The following is a 21,366-nucleotide window of genomic DNA, read 5'->3' on the forward strand; positions in this document are numbered from 1 at the left end:
GGTTGTGTTCACCATGGCAACGCACCGCCTCTGGCTTCTCTTATTGGCCTAAGAAAGTATACTTTCTTTCACAAAACAGTCGCGTTGAGAGGCGATTGGTCAATACACCTGTCACTCAAAGTGTATCAACAACCGCCCCCCCTCGGCTTAAGGTGCGTTGAGCCAAACTGTACGTGGCGTTCGGTCAACCCCAGACGAGGGCGGAGTTAGTGTGGAACACTGGATAGAGAAACACTACCCATACTATAAAACTGTTTAACAATGATATTTAATAGTAGCCCATAGTCCAGACGGCGTAGGGATACACAACATAAATGTTTTATTTCATCTTATATTTCATTTAGATATTCTAATTAAATATAGATTACACTTGGACATGCTGCAGACCAACATAGAGCTGAAAATACACTCGTTCGAAAACATAGCAGGAAACCTTATTTAATTATTATTCTTGATGGCCAAAAAAGGAATGAAACTGCGTAGAAAAACTCTTAAACGCCCTGCATTTAAATATAATATTAAGTCAATTATTTATTTATTTATTTCAGCAAAAAGCTGGCAAGAAAAAATGAGAGAGTGAGTTTAAGAAAGTAGAAATGGGTACTAATAATCAATGTGTTCAGCAAAAAAAGAGATGGCAAAAGCAATTGAAAAGTCTTATTGAGGCTGAACAATAAGGAAGGAGAAAAGCACAGACTGAGCTGGAGAGAGGTTATAGTGATTAAGGATAGAGATGGAAATGTACTAATGATTGAAGAGAGTGTGCTGAGAAGATGGAAGGATTACTGTGAGAAGCTGATGAATGAAGAAAATGAGAGGAAGTGCAGAGGATTAGTAAGGAGGAAATGAGGGGAGCTGTGCAGAGGATGAAGAGTGGAAAGCCAGTTGCTCCAAATGACATACCTGTGGAGGGTCGAGGCTTTGGGGAGAGAGAGCAGTTTAAAATACTCTTAGAGTCGGAGAGGATGCTTGAGGAATGGAGAATAAGTATACTGGTAACGGTTTTTAAGAACAAGGGTGATGTGCAGAGCTGTAGTAACTACAGAGTGGTAGAGCTGCTGAGCCACGAAGCTATGGGGAACAGTTGTTGAAGCTAGGTTGAGAAGAAAGGTGATGATCAATGAGCAGCCAGCTTCAAACCAAGAAAGAGAACCACAGTTGTTTGCATGAGGAGAGCAGCACAGAGGTGAGGTGTGAGGTAGGAGTGACAGATGGGTTCAAGGTGGGGGTGGGGTTGCATCTGCTTAGAACCACTTCTTGGTTGCGATTGTAATGGACAGGCTGTCAGATGAGGTCAGGCAAGAGTTTCCACAGACGATCATGTGTGCAGACGACATTGTGATCTCTAGTGAGAGTAAGGAGCAAGTGAAAGAGAGTCTGGAGAGATGAAGGTATGTACTGAAGCGATAAGACATGAAAGTCAGCCGAAGCTAGATATACCTGTGTAAATTAAAGAGAGACAGATGGAAAAGTGAAGCTGCAACTGAAGAGGTAGTGAACGTGGACAAGTCTAAATACTTGGACAAGAGGGAAATACAAGAGGGAAACTGAAAGTTAACAAGATGGTAGTGGCACCTGCTATGATGTATGATTTGGAGATGGTGCCACTAGCAAAAAGAAAGGAAGACAAGCTGAAAGTAGAAGAGCAGAAGATGTTAAGAAAGGCCAAGATTAGAAATGAGTACATCAGAGGCACAGATTAGGTTGAGCAGTTTGAAGACAAACTCAATCAGTCATGGTTTGGACAGGTGCAGAAGAGGGTTAGTGGACACAGTGGGAAGGGATACTGAATATGGATCTGCCAAGCAAGGAAAAGTGGAAAGACCACACAGAAGGTTCATGGATGTAGTGAAGGTCAGGACATGCAGCGGGTCAGTGTGACATATGAGGATGCTATGGACAGGGTGAGTTGAAAGTAAATGATCTGTTGATATTGATGATCTCTAAGAGGAGCAGCTGAAGTACTTCTACTACTACGACGACTTTTACTAATAAAAAGTAGTAGTGGTAGTAGATAATAATAATTAAGTAAATTGTAGTTCACAGTAAGAAATGACTTACCAGAAAGGTAAAGTCAACCAAAACACGATTCTCCATTTAATATTCAAATGTATCTTGTAAAAATTAAATGCATTTTATCAGTTAATCAAGTCTGTATTTATTTAGCATTTTCTTTAATCCTCACAGGGTGAAGAGTATACATACACACCTACTAATATTTGGCTGTTAGCTAGCTACAGCTCGACCAGGCACTTTTGGTACACATCAACAACCTTCTGGCAGAATTGGCAGTTCATTTAAATTCGCTGGTTTCCTGGCATGGATCCATGTCCATTTTTCAACAGGTTGAATTTTAGGCTTTGGAAGACCATTTCAAATGGTTAATGTTAGCCTGCTTTATCAATGTACACATGTCACACTATCTAGCTGTTGATCTGAGGTGAAGATGAAGAATTTGGAGGTAGTCCTCCTCCTTCATTATTCCACAACTTTGTGCAATGTACCAGTACTACTACCACCAATTAAGACCCGTAGCATGATGCTACCCCCACCATGCCTGACAACTGGTACAGTCTTTTAGGCTAGAATCTTCACTTGTGCTCCTCTAAACATATTTCTTTTCATCATAGCCAAATAGCCAAAGCTTGGTCTTATTTAAGCATAAAACTTTTCTTGAGAAGGCATTTGGGGTGTTCATGTGGCCAGCTAAAATTTTCAATTTAAAAGTAGGTGTTAATTTTGGAGTAGGGGCTTCTTTTTCGGTCAGCATCCAATTAGGAGGGTAATCCATCTTCATGGATATTGAAGATGGATCCGTGATGCCGTTTGGATAGTGATCCATGGTCTTCCAGCAGTTTCCAGTTCATGGCAGGCTTAACCCTTTGTGGTTCCAGGGTTGAAACCTGAAAATCCTTACTAATTTCTATTTATTTATGGGTGATAGTTGGGTTTTCTTCCAGACCTTTGCAAAGTGATGGTGACATATCTGAATAACTTGTACTTATGTCAGTGGCCTATGGTTACTTTTACGGAAAGGCAAATTTACCCAAAGTTACCAAATAAACATTTATTCAAACCACTCCTTTAGGAAAAGAAGCAATAAAACTTTTAAACTATTGATCTTCTCTACATAAAACAAACGGGCCAAGGTGGTTAGCAAAACGAATGTGTTATGATGATAAATCACTGAAGCTCATTTCTCAGTGCTAGATGTGGAATGCCACTACTATCTGCCAAGAAGAGTGCTCAAATACCCAGCCAGAATTATGCCAGAAGCTTGTTGATGGCTACCAAAAGCACCTCATAAAAGTGAAACTTGCTAACCCTCTACTGCATAGCGTTGACCTGAGGCAACAAACCACGTTTTCATGCCTTACACTGGCCCTTCAAAAAAAAACAACTTTTTTTTTTTCAAATAATGCTACCAGGCACATCTCTTTCCAATAATATGATGAGTTGAAGGTGGTGTGGGGGGGCCTTTCTGCAAGCTGCACTACATGAGAGACATCTCCATTAGGAGGCAAGATAAAGATCACATTTTTACATGTTTATAGTGAAATAAATGTATATTAAAAAAAATACTTGTATGTGCATGAATATGTTAAGAAGCATATTTGATTGTTTGTTCTCCTTTTTAAAATTTATTTATATAGTAAAACTTTTAATTTTCATTCGTTGCCTCAAGGCAACACTGCGCAGTTAGCCCAATTTTTTTCAGGCAATATAATGCATTTGCATATGTGCGTAGAGATGTGTTTATGTGCATTTATATGATCATAATCAATGTTTTTTACTTTACAATCTACTCATAATTACAGGACATGGATGTAAATACCTTTTATGGAAGGAAACCAAGGGAATGTGCACTTTCTGTCCTCAGAAAGTGACAGGGAGCTTTCAGGGAGTGACAGTGAAGTGATCCCTGAATGAGGTTTGAGGGACACTTAGGAGCTCAGGGGTCAGGGGTCAGTTGGTAAAGTAACTGTGTTTGTGTGTGTGTTAGTGTGTGTGTGTGTGTGTGGTCGTGTATTACTTATTGTTGTGGGGACACAAATTTGTTTTCACACTCACATTGTGAGGTCTCGCCTACTTTATGGGGACAAATTGCAAGGTAAATCATTCAATTTTAGGGTGAAGGCTTGAGTCAGGGTTAGGGTAAGGTTCAGGCAGGGACTTGTGATGGGTAGGGTCAGGATAAGTCTCCAGGAACTGAATGTAAGTTAATGTCATGTTAATGTCATGTCATGTTGGTGTTTTATTGTTCTGTGAAATGTTTACATTGTTTATTTGTTGTTTATTTATTTGTTCATCATCCTTGTTGTACTAATACAACTTATTATAGAATAACTTGGCGTTTTACTACCCTTGTCACACAGTGTTGCCTTGAAGCAACAAACCAATATCTGTTTGGGGGTCAAATGTTTTGATTGATATATTATTAGGGACCCTAAAGCTCCCCCAAAATAGGGAGAAATATTTTTTTCCACTAAAATTAAAAAGTCATGCAGTAGAGGGCTAAGGGACATTAAACAAACATTAGTCAGGGAGTATATACACATTCATATATATTCCACATTCACGTTCACTTTTTCTATGCTTAAGTGCTTTCTATCTAGCATTCACATACATTCATACTCTGATAGATGCAGACTGGAGCAACCAGGAGTCAAACCCCCAACCTTCTGACTAGTGGAGAACCTGCTTTATCTCCTGAGCTTCAGCCATCCCGTGCATTGAGACAGTAAGAACACAACATGAATTAATTAAATGTGTGCTTCATTTACTTGACTTTTACTGTATTAAATAAGAATTGCATTGAATTACACATAAAAGAGTATTAAAAATGTCTTTATAAACAATTTGTTGGGTAACAATAGGCCAACAGGCCAGGATGTGAATTAACAGAAATCAGCAACAACAAACATTTCCAAAGCTTGCGCTTTGCTCTGTTTGTTGTTTGTGGTCCCACTATGCTCTTCTTTTGGCTCTTCATTCCCCTCATTTCCTAAGGGGCTCCGTACTCCCTTAGTCTGGTTCTAATGGCAGTCTTTTCATGTCAAATGGTAGTTCTTTCTCTCCACCTTCGCATAGCACTTGCTCATAGGTGATCTGATTGTTGTCTCTCTAATACAATAAGACCTTAATCTTAAAACAGCTGTTATTATGCTGGTACTTGAACTGATCTAAATAAAAATCTCAAGTGTTCATGCACCACAGAATATAACTTTCTAAAAGTGCATTGCTAAAGTATTGGGGCCAGGAGGTACAGTAGGTCATCTAGTTATCAGAAGGCTGGCTGCTCCAGTCAGCATACCTAAGTATCTTTGGGCAGGATACTGAACCCCAAGTTGCTCCCAGCAGATGTATTCATTAAAGTATGAGTGTTGGGTAGTAAGCACTTTGGTGTAGAAAATAGGTGGTTGTATGAATAAGGCATGTTTTATAAAACACTTTGAAGGCTCAAGCAGAGTAGAAAAGTTATATATAATAGTTATGATCCAATAACATAATGTATATGATTCTGCATAATGTATTTTTTACTTAGGGACTTTACAAATTCCAACACTTTTCTTAATTAAAGAATCTTGTACTTGTTTAACTTTGAAAAACAGCTTTTTAATGCAAAATAAATGTCATTCCTAGTCAGAACCAGATTTCACGTACTATCTTTTTATTATGGTCTGGAGCATAACTGTGCAAATGTCAAAGCACCCCTCAGAAATGATAGTTTCTATAAATAGTAGAAATATGAAAATCTTTCGACACTGACCACTTTAGTCCACACAGTGGTGCTGTTGTCGCGTTTAAACAAAACGAAAACGAGACCCAGCCAGGCAGAAAAGCTACCCAACTGTGTCCAACCAAAACTCCACCAACGACCTCAACAGGAACTGACGTTCCCTCTGTGCAAGTGGATGGAAAAATGCAGCTGCAGGAAAAATGGCTCCAAACGCCGCACCGCTAAAAGGTGAGGAATAAAGCTTTTTACAGCCCATGTCTGCCTGTAAAAGTTTGATCTTGTAGTTGCCTGCAGTCACTGGTTGTGTCTGAGTCGCGTTCGACCGTTTCCCGTTTGAGGAAATCAGCATTTCTTCATTACTGTGGGTACTTGGCAGGACCAGAGCAGTTGCCCGGTTACTTTTAAATTATTAAATCATTGTCTCTCACGGAACAGTTCTGTAAGTTGTCCTTGTATGGCTAAATTCAAATATGTTTTATGCTTACTCTCAATTCCTTTTTTTGGTTGTTGTGTGCGCGCATTTAGCAGGTTTAGCGGCTAACCTAGCATCCAACAGAAGCAAAAGTTATAGTTAAAAAAAACAACTAAAAAACAGCCATTAAAAGTATCAAGGAGTGGAGTTAAACCGAGCTAACCGAATGTTTGCGAGAGAAGTTTGTTATTGTTGGTTAAAAGTCACTGTTCTCGCTTGTTTATCACGAGAAGGCTCTTGTTTTAAGATGCGTACAATGGGAAAATAGTAAATGTTCGTGATTTATTGACAGTACACATCATGTTGGTGTCAGGTGAGCATCAGCCGACGTGTTAGCTAGCTGTCAAAATAAGCTGTAAATAATATATGTGTGTTTGTTAACGCCATAAATTGCTCGATATTGTTCTGTTAAGGTACAGATAATGCTATATCAAACGCGTCGTATTTACAATCTTTTCCTAAGTGTTACGTAATACTACATTTCTTGGCTTGCCACAGAGCTAAGCTTCTAACCACAGATCTGAGCTACAAACAAAGGGGATGGGACCAAACTGTGTCTTCCTTGAAGTTCCCAACAAGATGAGCCGGGGGTTACGACAACACGATCTTAATAGTATCAGAAAAACTACTCAGCACTCTTAAGATGGGTCTTATAACATGATTATCAATTGAAAGTCATACCTTCTTTGAACATATCATCAATTCAAGCTGAATATGAACTCCTTGTGGAGCAAGGGCGCTCCCAGAATTTTTAAATAGGGGCTGTAAAATAAATCGTTTAATATACAGTGTATAAATCCTAATAAAAAAGTTTAACTATGAAAATATACTCAAAGTACCCAATATAAAATCAATAATTATATAAAGAAGTATATATTAATATATATACTTCTTTATATAATATAATATTATATGGCTTTTTGACTTTTTATATTTTTAAGTCTGCAAAATAGTAAGTAACTTAAGCTTTAAAATATATGGTATGATGTGCAAAGTACATTATTTGCACCCAAAGCATAGAGATGGCATAGAATAGAACTAGTTAGAAGTTTAACACCTGGTTATATGGCAGTAGTTCACTGGCTTTTCAGCATACTCCTGTCAGCTTTCGTTTTAGTTTACAGGCTTGGATTCCTGCCTTGGCAATAAAGTGGCTAGTACAGAAAACAGGAAAAAAAAAACTTGCTCCTTATTTTACTATTAAAAACAACTTGAACTTTGAACAGCTCCACAATGTGTTGCTTACTTCTGCACTTTTTCTTAGTTATTGGATGCGTAGACTGCCTGTCACTCATTAGGGATGAACTCAAAGTGTGAGTTCAACCTCATCATGCTATGCTGTGCAGCCAAATGTTGCTCAAAACAATACAACTTTTTTTTTTTTAAAAACTTTTAAATGTGTATATCTCAGTATAAAAATCTACTTCCATGAAAACAAGCTAATAAACAATATAAATGCAGATAATAGTGACAAGTAAAGCTTCTTAAAAGGTAAATTAAAATGAAGGAAGACCGTTAAAATCATGATTGAGGCTTTCTGAAATCACCATTTCCTGAAGTTCTTACTGTGGATTTTTTTTGTCCGTAAACCTTTTCACTTAAGCAGTAATTTTTACTGGATGTGACTCAGCAAACTGATTCTCTTCTGAATAATTTAGCAGTAGTGAAGTAATGCTTAGATGTTGAATTAAGGTTAAGCACATCCTGGTATCTGCCATCAGTTGCCACAGAGAGATGACACAATTTGCAGTGCTTGACTTGGCTCTAGTTGTCTTTTTTCTTTCTTGTCTTCTTCTCTAGAATCTTTTTCCCCCTTGTATATTTAATGATAATGCACATTCCTATCTTAATTCAGCATCTCCGGAATGCAGTCATTGTTATAATTCTTATAGTGTAGTGTCAGTGTAGTGTTGGATCATTCTAGTAAAAAGAAATTAGGTTAATCTATTTTTTGTTTTCCTTAGTCTTTTCCCAAATTGGAACGATATTGGGTTCATCGGCCAGACTGCTATGATATGCAGTGCAAAACAGTTAAGTAAACCAGAACAGCATTTTTGAACATGCTTTCTCAGATTAAGCTAGTGTTTACATTCAGAATCAGGAAGTAGCTACTATTTAGTGATCAGTGCCCAGTGTGCTAGCAGTTAAGAGGCTCAGACTTTTTTGATTTATGACTTCATAAACAAACACTAAGCTGCATTCTACACTCTTATTCAGTGCAAAATCAGTTATATCTAAATCTTCTGGCATGTCTGCAGGGAGTTATGACATCAATGGCAGCGTGGACCAAAGGATTATGATACTTTTCATCCATTTAATGTCTCCGAGCTGTTTTCTTGGCAAAGTTGGCACCAACCTAACTAAGTCATTTGCTCAGTGACTGCAGCCACATTGTCACTGCGTGCTGGGGTTCGCACAGCTGATAAGACAGTCTTGGGCCATGGTGCTAACATAATGCTAACAGATTCAGACAGAGCCAGAGGAAGAGAGAGAGAGAGAGGGAGAGAGAGCCATTGGGCTGTTTAGCATGCCAAATTCCTCAGCTGCACAATAGTGTTAGGCTAGACTGAGCTCCAGCACAGCCAGCCTTCTCCACCACAATGGGAGGGGAAGCTCAGGAGAGGTTGGTGACGCCTGGGGAGAGAAGGAACTCACTCAACCCCAGGGCTGTGATCGTTCGATGAATGGTTGCTTTGAGTAGGCGCTGTGTCATTTTGGAATCACAAAGCACTCTTTGCAGCAATATTTTTCACATGTTATAGACGTGGGATACTCTTGGCCCTTTCCTGTTGTGGAAGGTTAGCCATAAATAGTTTGGATTTGGGGGAAAAAAGTAAAATGCAAATATTGTTTAGATTTTTGGTTATGATCATTTACAAATATTTGTAATGTACACCACATAGAAGTGTATAAAAATATGATTTCTGGCTATGAGTGAGTGAATCAGTTTCATTGTCAGTGTGACAGGCCTGTGATGTAGCCCAGGCTAGTTATGTGACCTAATTGATGCCCCTAGCTTCAAAACACACATAAGTAATTATTGGCTCTGCATATGTGAAAACTAGGAGTTGATCAATACAAAAAAAGCATGTTGGGCACACCGTCTCCATTCTATGCAACTACTTGTGGCCCCTGGATATCTGTAGCTTAATGGGTAGGATTATTCAATAATTTTATAGGTTAATATTTTAATTCCTTCTTCCTTGCTTTGATTCTGTTTGACCTCGTCCTGTTGTCATAAATAGCTTTTCTCTCTCTTTTTTTAGGTGTTTAAAACCTTGTTCCTCAACCCTTTGGGCCACGCTGACTTAAAAGCTGTCATATTCATGGCACCTTCCACTTGACAGAATGGCCCAGATATCAAGTGGTAATGGGTTCAAGCCGGATGTCCCCCAGCCAAAGGGGGTTGTGGGTAAAGAGGAAGCCCTTCGTATGGAAGAAGAGGCTTTAGCAAAATTGCAAAGGGAGAAGAAACACACTCTTTCAGCTACAGCCTCCTCATCTTCCTCTGGAGCAGCATCCTCGTCTTCCTCTAAGCCAAAACCATCTAAATCTACCACTACTGTTCCTCAGCCTTCAACTTATACTAATAGACCAGACAAGGACCTCATTGTTTTCCCAGAGACCAAGAAACCGGCAGAACAGGATACGTTCAGGGATATTGATGTTGAAAAACTGACCAATGAGGAACTCGAAAAGCTCCTACTTGATGAAAACTTTGGAGCTAACAGCTCCAAAGTGTCCCGCCCCTCGTCACTTCTGGGGTTTAACCTCAGTGCCTCCTATCCCGGAGGCCATGCTTGTAGCTCATCTCCTTTCCAGAGCAGCCAGTGGACACCTGCTCTGTCCAATCCATCTAGCTCTGGTGTGTCCACTCCCACCCTTCAGCCCACACCAATGTTCCCATCAGCTCCATTTCCCAAACCAGGAACATTTCAAAATGGATTCACTCCAGCCATGACGCCTTTCATGGCCTTGCCAACCATGGCTTTCACTCCTATCCAGCCTGCTGCTGCCATGGTCTTCCCACAGCCAACTGTAGACCCAGAGATGGCTAAGTTGTTTGACAAGATTGCTAGCACCTCAGAATACTTGAAGAATGGTAGATTGGCCAGCACTGATGTAAATTCCTCTCAAGCAGGTATAGCCTCTTTGGCACCAAACCCACCACCACAACAGCCAGCAATTATGGAATCTTCTTCCATCAGCCGTTTTGAATGGCTGGATCTGGACCCACTTACAAAGCGAAAGTCTGAGAATGAGGAAGCACCTCTGGAATCTGTAGATAGTTCACAGACTGTGTCAGGAGCTGCTGCGGGTGATCCTTGGGATGCAGTGCTTGAGACTGAAGGGAACAGTAGTAGTAGCAGCAGCCCCAAACTGGAAGGCAGAGTTTCTCACACAGGTCGGTCACAACATAGGCGGGCATCAACAGGAGCGCCTGTCGCTAGGAGTCACTCACTCAACATCCCCGAGACCTCGTCACAGCACAAAACAATCAATCAGGTGGGAACATGGTAAAATTGAAAAGTTTGGAAAAAATTTTTAAAAAATATTTGTTTTTAACCTGTACATTTCAGAAATTCCGCAGTGATTGCTAAAAGCCTAACCACAGTACATCTTTCTGGAATTATTGGGGATCTATTAATCATCTTTTTAGTATTTACAGTTTTATGAAGGAGGAGAAATTGTTATCATTTTACGTCTGAATATGGTTTAGTTTAAGGAATATTTTATCCAGGATGTGATGACAGTTGTTTAGTTATTTGCCTGTTTAGTCAGGTCACCATCAATTAAATATCAGCAGTTATACTAAGCACTGCTACTCGTCACTTCCAACCATTTACCTTATCCAGACCTTATTTATCATCCACTATAAGAGTGCTCACAGCATAAGTGCAAATGCGCATTTTAGAATGAATGAGGGTATAAAACCAGTGGTCTTGAAACACTGGCGAGTGAGTGGGTTTAAATATTTTTTTAGAGCAGATGATAGCAGATTGTCTTGTTCAACCAAAACACCCATGAACATGTTGCTTACAACTGCATCTATATTCCTTAGTCATTCACAAGCAAACATCCTCCTTACTTCTGCTCCCTGTAATTAAGTATTTCATTGTGGTTAGCTGCCCACCGTTTCACCCCACAATTTCCTCACAGCTCCATTTTCTGAATAATTTTGCCGTACTGGATGGGAGTGATCTAATTTCTCAAAATGATTATTTGGATCATTCATTTAGGACAGTGCTGTGGGCAAGTGGCATGGGTTTTCTCTAAAAAAAAATTTTTTTCACTAAAACTGAACAACCATCTGTCATCATTTGGCTTTAGCTCTGAGTTGTGGTTGTGAGACAAGTATTTCTATACAGAGTAAAATAGCCATACTGAGGCCTACTAGCAAAAATATACATGTGTCATTCTATGTTCCTCTTTTTACTCTGAAACTCTCCTACTTTGAAATGAAAATGTTTAATCGGCAGTGCTTTTCAGACATACTGGAATATGAAATGGTGCTATGGTATGTTTAGTTACCACTGTCTACAGCTGGTTAAAACGAGTAACATAAATGCAGACAATACACCGATCCTCTTACTCAAATATTGCAAAACCACCCGCAAATCTTGATTCTTAAAAAAAAAATTAATTTATTTAGACATAGCTCCCACTTCCTGGTCATTGTGTTTCAGTGTGTCAGTACTAAACAATGGGTCTTGGGTGCCTTTCTCACACCAGGATATATATAGAGGATCATAAAACCCCCCCCCTTTTTTTTTTTTTTAAGGATTTCACACAAAATTTGGCATGGTCAAATGAATAAAGTAAAATGTAATGGCTTCTTGTAGGAACAGTCAAAAACGAGTGATTTCAACATGCTTTTCTGGTAGATTTTTTAAGTGTGTATGTGGGACATACAGACATACCTTGCCGTTTATCAAAGGCAGCTTGTGTACAGTTCATTCCACAGTTGATCTCTTTTTGGTCGGGCGGATAAAATGGTGGTTGCTTGCTTACTCTTGCATGTATATTAGGCCTAGGGTCAAGCGTGTGTTTGATGGTGAGTCTACTGTGCCGTGTAACTTGAGCCTTTAAAGCTTAGCCTACTACAGATATGTCCCTCTACACTCTGTTTTTATCTGCTTCGATCTTGTCTGCTCTCTTTGTGTATGTGAGCCGATGATGATGTGTGTACTTGCCATCTCTCCTTGTTCAATCTGCTTGCTTGCTTGTTGGTGCCCATGCTGTTATAAACAGGAACAAGTCTTCACAGATCCCCAGTGCCCTACAGCAGCAACAGAATGACCTAACAGATTGCCCTCTTGGCTTTCTATGCCAGCGCCACTCGTTTACACTCACGAGGGAAAACTGCTTAGCTGCTGTGTTCTGAGCATGTAATGAAAACAAATTGGCTTACATTTCCCACCTTCCAGTATTTTTATTTTTTCATTTACTTTTTTCTTTTTCTTTAAATGTATTTTGACACAGAAAGTGGCTAGCTAGCTTTTTTTTTTTTTACTCCTCCTTTATTCACAAGAGAACACAGCAGGTGACACTGCACATTTGGTTTAGCAGGTATTTATTGTCTTCTCATATGTCAGGTGAATGTATAAACCTCTTTATTATTGAGCCACCAATAAAGAAAGTAGCTGGAAGACAAACAGAAAACAGTGAGGCTATAGTCTGTAAGACATGAACAAGAACATAGTAGTGAAACTAGACTTCAAACCACATTGTGCAGGAATTGCTAAACCATGTCTGAGACTGCACACTAGGGCGTGAATTTCCTCCACACCATGCATGCAAATCCTGTCTAAGACTTTTTAATTTTTTTTAAAAGTTAGTAATAATATTTTTTTTAAGTCAGTGATGATAATAATGGGGGTTTATTTGTATAGCACTTATCAAACCAGTATTACAAAATGGTTGACAAAAATGCAGTACAAAGAATAAAAGGCAATAAAAATAATGTTACAAGAAGATCAAAATTTACAATTTACATTTCTTTTTAAATTATAAATGTTAATAACACCGTACCTTATTAAAAAGAAACAAGTGGAACTATAACAATAAAATGCAGTGTGTAGTTAGTAGTAGTAATAACTTTTTTTTATGATATGATTTAAAAGTAACAAGTGAAATCTTAATACTTAATACAAAAGCACACCTGGAGTCAGTGAAATTCATGTAACTTTTCTTTCTTCTTTCCTTTCTTACTTTATGTAAAAGCCTTACTGCTGCATTTTGAACATTTTGAGTATACAGTGGTCCCTCGTTTATCGCGGGAGTTGCGTTCCAAAAATAACCCGCGATAGGTGAAATCTGCGAAGTAGCCAGCTTTATTTTTTACAATTATTGTAGATGTTTTAAGGCTGTAAAACCCCTCACTACACACTTTATACAATTTTCTCAGACAGGCATGAACATTTTCACACTTTTCTCTCTTCTTTAAATACTCTCAAAGTTCAAACTTTCGTAGAAAAATAAGTCCAGTATTATAGAATGAAACCAAAGGTACCCACAGGTACCTTTGAAGGTGCAAAACGTTTTGTCGACAGTGTTGTGTTTGTTGAGGAGAAAACTTAAACATACAGTACAGCACTTCAGAGTCACATTGCTAACGATCGAAGATTTATGTGAATTTGACAAGCTGAACGTTTTCTGTACTGTACAGGAGACACGGCATGAGTTTTATTGACAATGGTCTACAACCAATCAGGACGCAGAACACAATGCGCTGTTAAAAAAAAAAAAAAAAAAGTAAAAAAAATTTTTTTTTTAATGGAAAATTGCACCAAAAGAAATCCGCGAAACAGCGAGGGTGTGAAAGGTGAACCGCGTTATAGCGAGGGGCCACTGTAAACTCATTTTTTATTAGGAGCCATTGACCTTGTTTATATTGGTCATTTGGACAACTGGATGCTAGATAACTTACCGACAAATAGACAATAATATGATGAACTTCCCATCAATAAGTATCTGTTATGACAGAAAACATCTACAGTAGAGCCCGTACACAGTACACATCCAGATATTAAACACAGCCCTACCTCTAAAGCTTCAATAGCACAGCGACATATATTGAAATATCGGTTTCACTTGCTTTGTGATTGTAAGTGCTCTGTTTTATTGTTGTGTATGAGCTGAATTTATACCAGCAAATGTCACAAATCACAAGGCATTCCCAAGATTATTGTTTGGATGTCTTTAAGTTAGCCTGTGGTTGCCAGCCCTTGTTATATCTGGCAAGAATGTATTGTAAGATGCGGTCGTGTGGGCAGATGGGGTGTAAGATGGAACAAATGTGCTTGAACTTGAAGATTTTGAGTCAGAATCAAGCGATCTGCTGTTGTGTCTGCCCCTGTTTCCTTTGCTACACCACCACCCCTACCCTTTGTCTTGTGTTGTCTTCTGTCTTTCCTTTTTCATTCTGTTATTATTATTTGTCTCTTGCTTGCTGTGTCCTTGCATTCTTTTAGTATGTTACTTCTTACTAGTGTCAATTTCATTCCTTTCCATTTCTTATAGTTTTCAGTCTGCTAAATAACTGATGGCTTACAGTGCTCAGCTACGATTTCTTAGTTTAGCTTTTTAGGATCAAATGTGTAAATTAATGATAATCAGCAAAGTAATTTCTCTTTCTTTAGAACCGGTGATACACCCTAAAGCATCAGTGTCTGTTCAGGCCTTGCATGTGCTTTTTGCAAAGGGGCACTGAAATGCATCATTCTTCAAGCGTATTAAGGCCATATACATTTTCATTAGCTGTACGCATAAATTGTCTGAAATGAGGCTAACTCCTGAATCTACAGAGAATTGAAAGATGTATGAAAGATTTTAAAAAATCATTAGCCTAGATATTGTATGTTGCCTAAATAACTCCTAGTTTTTAGTATTATAACTGATAATGAACAGTATGACTATTGTTAGTAGATAATATTAAATTTAGAGGAGTAGTGTTAAATTACACAAACACTTCTGGCCTTTCAGTGCAGGTTAGTTAAGCATGTGTGTGGCTGTTTGCTCATGTTCTTGTTATTAAAAAGACCTGCAGGGAGATTTTTATCTCCACTGGCTATTTTTATCTGAACGTGAGTTGTGAAAGAAGATCGCAATGCGTGGTGTGTATTGAAGCCTGCACTGTACTTTTTTTTTTTTCTCTCTTTTTGTTAAATCTATCACACAGACAAATCTTTTCTTCCCCCACATATCTAAAGACTCGCACAACCTATTGTACTTCTCTGACACCTCCACACTGCCACATTTTCTCTTGTTATTGTCTAATTATACATTGTGAATAAGTGTGAAGTGCTAAAGTGCATTTAAGACGTAATTTTCTTTTCCAACCAAATGCAGTATTAGAAGATGTTGCAGTGCTGGGATGTGACGTGCATTCCAGTTAAATATCTGACTCACTGGGAAACGGCTGTCTGTCTTCTAACCTTTGAACTTCCTTACTGGTACAAAAGAAGAGTATTGTGGAAGAGTAATTAAGCAATTAGAAGGGAGATACTAATGTACACAATGATAATCCTGCTAACAGGTGTAAGAGAAATTAGGAAATGTTTTGGAGAAAGTCCTTTTTCCAGTTACGAATATGTCACAGTCTCTGCTTCATGAACACTTTGTTCATTAAGATACTGTTTGTTTGGGTTTTTTAAAGTTAGGTGTTTCAGTTTATTACAGGAAGTATGACTTCGATAGACACTGGTCACTTCCTTATTGAAAGAAGAAGTAGATTTGTGTTCTCGAAGGCATTTGTTCCTCTGATGTAAAGCTCAGCATTTCTTGTTGAAACAGCCTCCAAATTGTTAAAGACTTTCTTGTATATGAAGCTTAAACATTTTAGCTTAATGGAAGCTGCTTGTATACACAACCCATTAAAAGGAAGCAATATTCTATCAGTAATTGCTCGAACACTGTGACAGCGTCACTTACCATTTCCTATGTTAATTTATATTGGAATATAAAACCTAGACAATACCAAGAACTAGAGAGTTTTGGAATATTAGTGGCACTTGGTTTAAAGTATGTAAATATGTGTTTGTTTGCCAGAGGAATTATCTCCCACAGCTCAGAGGATCGGATCTGTCTGCCAGGTTACTCATTACCTTCCTCCTAGTTCCATCTTTAAAAACTTGGGTGTGGGTTTCCCAATTGATTTTCTTGGCATTGGCAAGAAAGTTTATCCTTAGATCTACACTTCAGGTAAATACCAAGAAGAGAGGTGAAGGGGTAAAATAGTATTAAAGATTTTTTACACCAACTCAGACTCAGGGCGATAAGTCTTCTAGGAAGACAAACTTTCTGTGAGCATCTCTTGAGTGCATTTCCAGACAAGCACACCTGGGAGTCTAGAATGGTTTTCCATGTTTCAACATGTTGGCAGTAAGTCAGACTGTCTCTGTTTTTACACCTTGGCCTTTGCCGATGACTAATGTAGTTCTATTTTGCCCTCCATGTTGAATCGCGGTCATTTGCAGGTTAAATATTAATTATTCAATATTTTTCTATTCTGACACAATCTGAAGTTTGAATTGGCCAGCCTTTTTTTGCTAAGCAGTTTCAAGTTACTCTGTAACTTCTCAAAACTTTATGGCTGGTCAGATATCCATATTTGCCAAATACTATTTGAGTGCAGGTTTCATGTTGACAGTCTAGGGTAATTCTCATTTGGCTTGCACATAGAGGTAAGGACTTATCTGGTGTCTAGATACACACTGTAACTCAATGCTGATGCTGGGCATGGAATTACTGCCAGCCACTAGCTGAAACTGTGCTTTGCTTTCCTGTACTGCCACTTTGTTCAGACAGAAACAAGCATGAACAGACTGCGTATGTAGTATACACGCACATGGTCCTTGATTCATGCACTTAAGAAATTAGCTTTTCCTTTCTTAGTTATTTATTGCTCATGGTTGAATGATAATTTAATTAATTAATTTATTATTTTCTTTTGCTTGTGCTACATTTCAGCTCATTTCTCTATGGGATCAGCATGCCAAATTAAATTTTGAAGGGAAGGGCAAGTGCTACAGTTATTCCACAAGTGAAAGTGTGAATAGTTGCTCTCAGCAGCTGGACAAAAAAGCAAAAAAAAAAAAAAAATGAGGGTTGCATCAATTGTGAAATTCTGGGCAGATACCACTCCAGTTGGACACTTAACACTCTCCTGGCTGCTCTATCAGTACTATCAAAATGGAGATCAGATTATTAGAGATGGCTAAACATACACAAATGTTAGGGATTTTTTTGTTTTTTCCTGAGCCTTTTCACACTCTTTTTTTTTTTTTTTTTTTTTTTTTTTTTTTCATAAACATCTTTTAAATGCTAATATCTGTGGCACTTTGCTGCACAAAATTTTACACACACGATGTCAGATTAGTATACAGAGTATGGCAAATGTTAGCAGTGCTCGCACAATTTGCCATCTTTTCTGGCAGGTTAGCATCTATATGTCTGTTCAGGATGTGGTCATGTCATTTTAATGTGACACAGCCTCTAGACAGCTGACATACTTTTCTAGGTCTAAGTGCTGTAAGGCCGCACTATTCTGCAGAGGGTTTTATCTGTCTTACTCTAAACATCACAAAGGTGCAACAGGGGGCTGTCATTTGTTGCATATATCAGGTGGCTGTTTCTGCACACCTCAACTACACCACCTGGTTATATGTTAACCAGCGGTATCCCTCTGGTGCTGGCTTTTATCGCTGCATAACTTGGTAACCAGTTATTTCATCTGTCAACACTACACATCACATTTGTCATTGACATGCCATGGTTTCTAATTGTTAGATCCATGCTAGTCTTTTTCTGTCTGTCCACCCTTAAGAATGAACTGTTCTAAAAGTGTTTCACCATTTCACATGTTCATCGAACATTCAACCAGTGTAAAATCAATGTGGTACAGCACATAAATATGGGTCAAAGTATTTGCCATTTGCCTGAATGCTAATATTAGTCAGCTAGGCCAGAATTAGTTGGTACTATTTGTCAAGTTTAGCTTTAGAGAAAGCTAAAGCTTAGCTTTAGCCTAGAGAAAAATTAGTAAATGTAAGTAAATGTTTGATTGTGACTGAAGGCAGACTTTCAAGTACTTTTTTCCTGAAGGCATTCATCAAAATCATCTAAGCTACAAATTGTGACATTGGAAAGGTGCTTTTTGACCGTCCGACAAGAACTTAGTTGAAGTGCTCTGATACATTTAGGCCATGTGTCTCGCATTCCTTAGATGGCTGCTCATCTTCAGAAATAACTCTGGTCAGTCATTGTCTTAATGTTGGTAAAAAGTAGATAGATTCAAGCCCTTAGGTGCTCTCTTTAAACAATTGCTGAGAAAGATAATACTGAAATTGTATGTCTTTCAGTGTTATTTAGTATGCCTGTGTTGTATAACTGTTGCATAACCCCAGGAAAAACTACAGATAGTTTTACATCTATGTCATTTTGATTAAGCAGGATTCTTGTGTTTTATAATTGATGTGTCTCAGTCTGAAGCAGAATGTGGCCAACTAACTGATGCGTGACATCAAGGACAAACAAGCCTCTCCCCGAACTGAATCAAGCCAATAGTGACATTTTTCAGGATGGTTATATGAGAGGTATTTATTTTTCTAGCTTTTCCAAACCTCTCAGCAGGTTTGGAATGTTTCGAGAAATAACTTGTAACAAGTTTCAGTCTTTTTGTCTGTTAGCTGGAAGAAATTCTCACCAAAGCTGGGTTTCAGAAAAAAACATTCATGTAATTTTTGAGCCTGTGTGCGCCAAAATGAATGAGCAGGAAGGTTCTTTTAGACAGAGACACTAAAATTGTAGTGCAGCATCTATGGTTATGCCATTCAGGTGGCCTTCAAAGAAGTCATTATTCATGGTGTTCATGTACACAGCAGAGTATAATCCCAACATCAGCAGCAGCTGGCTGTCATCTTGCTTGTAGTCTGGCTTTTCCTCTCTTTGAAAGCAACAGTGAAGGTCAGCAGTTTCAAAGGGAGGGGTTCACATAAGCTACTTCAGTGGCTAACACTGCAGATCGCAACATTCTCTGTCGATACCATTACTTCCCTATACTATTGCATATATATCACTTTTCTAGTCACCAGTTAGCCTAAAATGACGGTCCTGGGATATGTGTAAGGAAGTCAGAGTAGCCAGAAAAATCCCACATGGGCACTTGAAAAACATACAAATTATGCTCTGAAAAGCCTGACCTGATGACGGTATTTGAACTTCTCGCTGTGAGACAACGCTGGTAACCGATGTTGTTGAAAATCTCCTTTTGAAGTTGGAGAAAAATCGACTTATCCCAGCTCCTTTTCAGCTGGCAAAAACAAAGGCATATTTGTTTTGTTTTTCTTTTCTTTTCTTTTCTTTCTTTTTCTTTTTTTTTTTTAAGACATTACCTATTTTGTCAGCCATTGTTTATGGCAGAAGGGCCATGGGATCCATGACCTTTTAATATTAAAGGTTTTTTTCATTTTTATCTAGTATCGACTCACCATCAATGCAAAACTAGGTTATGCAAATAAAGCTAGCGTGCAAGGTTGAATAACACCATGCTGTGCCAAAAGGAAAAGGTGTGTGACTAGTTTGTGTGCTGGTGCGTTCATTGGAGAAATTTGGCAACACCAGTATATTTGAGGAAAAGTTGGTCTTTAGCACTGCATTTGATTTGTCATTAACAAGCTCAAACTGCACAGTAAGAATCTGAGATGAAAGTAATGGTTCAAGACATGACTGACAGGTTTGATGTGACCAGTCCCACAGCATACTCCTTATGTCCCTTAAGCCCAGCCACCATGACGATCATAATCTGTTGTACTCTGACTGTAAAACCAGAAACACAATGTCTTCAAACATCACAGTAAAAGGAGGCGGAGCATCAAAGATTAATCAGCTCGTGAAGCATACGAAGCCATTCCCATGACTCTGGACACCAGGATCTCTCAGTCTGGGTCTAACAAAATTGATCAAGCAAAACAAAGACTGGCCTGTCTCACTGTACAGCCCGCTGTGTGTGTGTGTGTGTGTGTGAGTGTGAGTGTGTTGTACTATGACTATCAGCTCACACGACCTCATTGGATTATCTGCTCATGTTTGTTTTTGGTGCAGCAATCCTGCTGCAAACATAAACACTTTCAATATGCTCTACTGGTCTCATTCTTTGCTGGGTTTCTGAGGTTTACTTTGTTCCTTTCCTCGCATTTTTTTCCTTTTGCCATTTTGATCCTGTTTTTTGGGTTTATTTTGTTTTTTAGCCAGACCGTTTTTTAGCCTCATTCTCTTTTTTTCGTTTGATACCTTTCTCTTTCTCACTCTCTTTGTCTTCTATTTATTTATTGAATTTTTTTTTTGTTTGTTTGCTGTTTAAATCTTTTTTCCTCTTCCAAAGGAGATTCCTTCACGTATACGGAAAGTAAAACATATGAAAATGTGATCACTCAGTACTTTTCAGGTTAGAGAATTGACCCTTATTTTTTGTTTTAGTCAACCTTGATAATTATGTTTTCTTCAGACATAGCATGTTGACAGATTTGCTACTGTTCTCCAGTAGCGTAATGTGTAGATGATAAGATTTAAGAACTAAGACAAAGTTCGAGAACAAAAAACTGCAGGGCAGAAACCCACTCTACTTCATCCCTGCAGGGATTTTTGGTCCCAAATTTTGGCCTTGGGTCCTCTACCCGAGACCTGAGAGCTTGATGGTCCTGAACAGTATCTTTACAGAGGTTTCAGATGTTGTTCCTGGGATCTCCTGGAGGCACTTGCCTACCTTGGAAGTCATTGCACCGAGTGCTCCGATTACCACTGGGACCACTGTTGCCTTCCCCCTCCACATCTTCTTGACCTCTTCTCTAACCCCTTCATATTTCTCCAACTTCTCGTGTTCCTTCTTCCTGATGTTGGTGTCATTCGGTATCGCTTCGCTCTATCACTACGGCCATCTTCCTCTGTTTGTCTACCACCACTATGTCCAGTTGGGTAACCATCACCAATTTTTCCGTCTGTATCTGGAAGTCCCACAAGATCTTAGCTGGGTCATTTTGGACCACCCTAGGGGGCGTCTCCCATTTTGACCTCGGTACTTCCAGGCCATATTCGGCACAGATGTTTCTGTATACTATGCCAGCCACTTGCATTCCATGTATGTCTTCCCTGCTAG

The 21,366-nt window shown here is 38.8% G+C and overlaps 1 protein-coding gene across 3 annotated transcripts in view; it reads left to right on the forward strand.

The window, feature by feature from the left end:
* Positions 1-5,851: 5,851 nt before the first annotated feature.
* Positions 5,852-21,366, forward strand: part of pik3c2a (phosphatidylinositol-4-phosphate 3-kinase, catalytic subunit type 2 alpha) — a 51,322-nt gene continuing 35,807 nt past the window's right edge. The window contains exons 1-2 of one of the 3 annotated variants that reach the window (XM_031731819.2): positions 5,852-5,968; positions 9,479-10,718. In XM_031731819.2, the coding sequence (XP_031587679.1) occupies positions 9,561-10,718 (1,158 nt within the window). In that variant the 5' untranslated portion in view covers positions 5,852-5,968; positions 9,479-9,560. Of the gene's footprint in view, positions 5,969-6,095; positions 6,180-8,222; positions 8,243-9,478; positions 10,719-21,366 lie in introns of those variants that run through there. The other 2 variants (XM_031731820.2, XM_039614702.1) reach the window with 2 other exon arrangements.

Source organism: Oreochromis aureus, linkage group 7 (assembly GCF_013358895.1).
Source record: "Oreochromis aureus strain Israel breed Guangdong linkage group 7, ZZ_aureus, whole genome shotgun sequence".
Taxonomy (NCBI): Eukaryota; Metazoa; Chordata; class Actinopteri; order Cichliformes; family Cichlidae; genus Oreochromis; species Oreochromis aureus.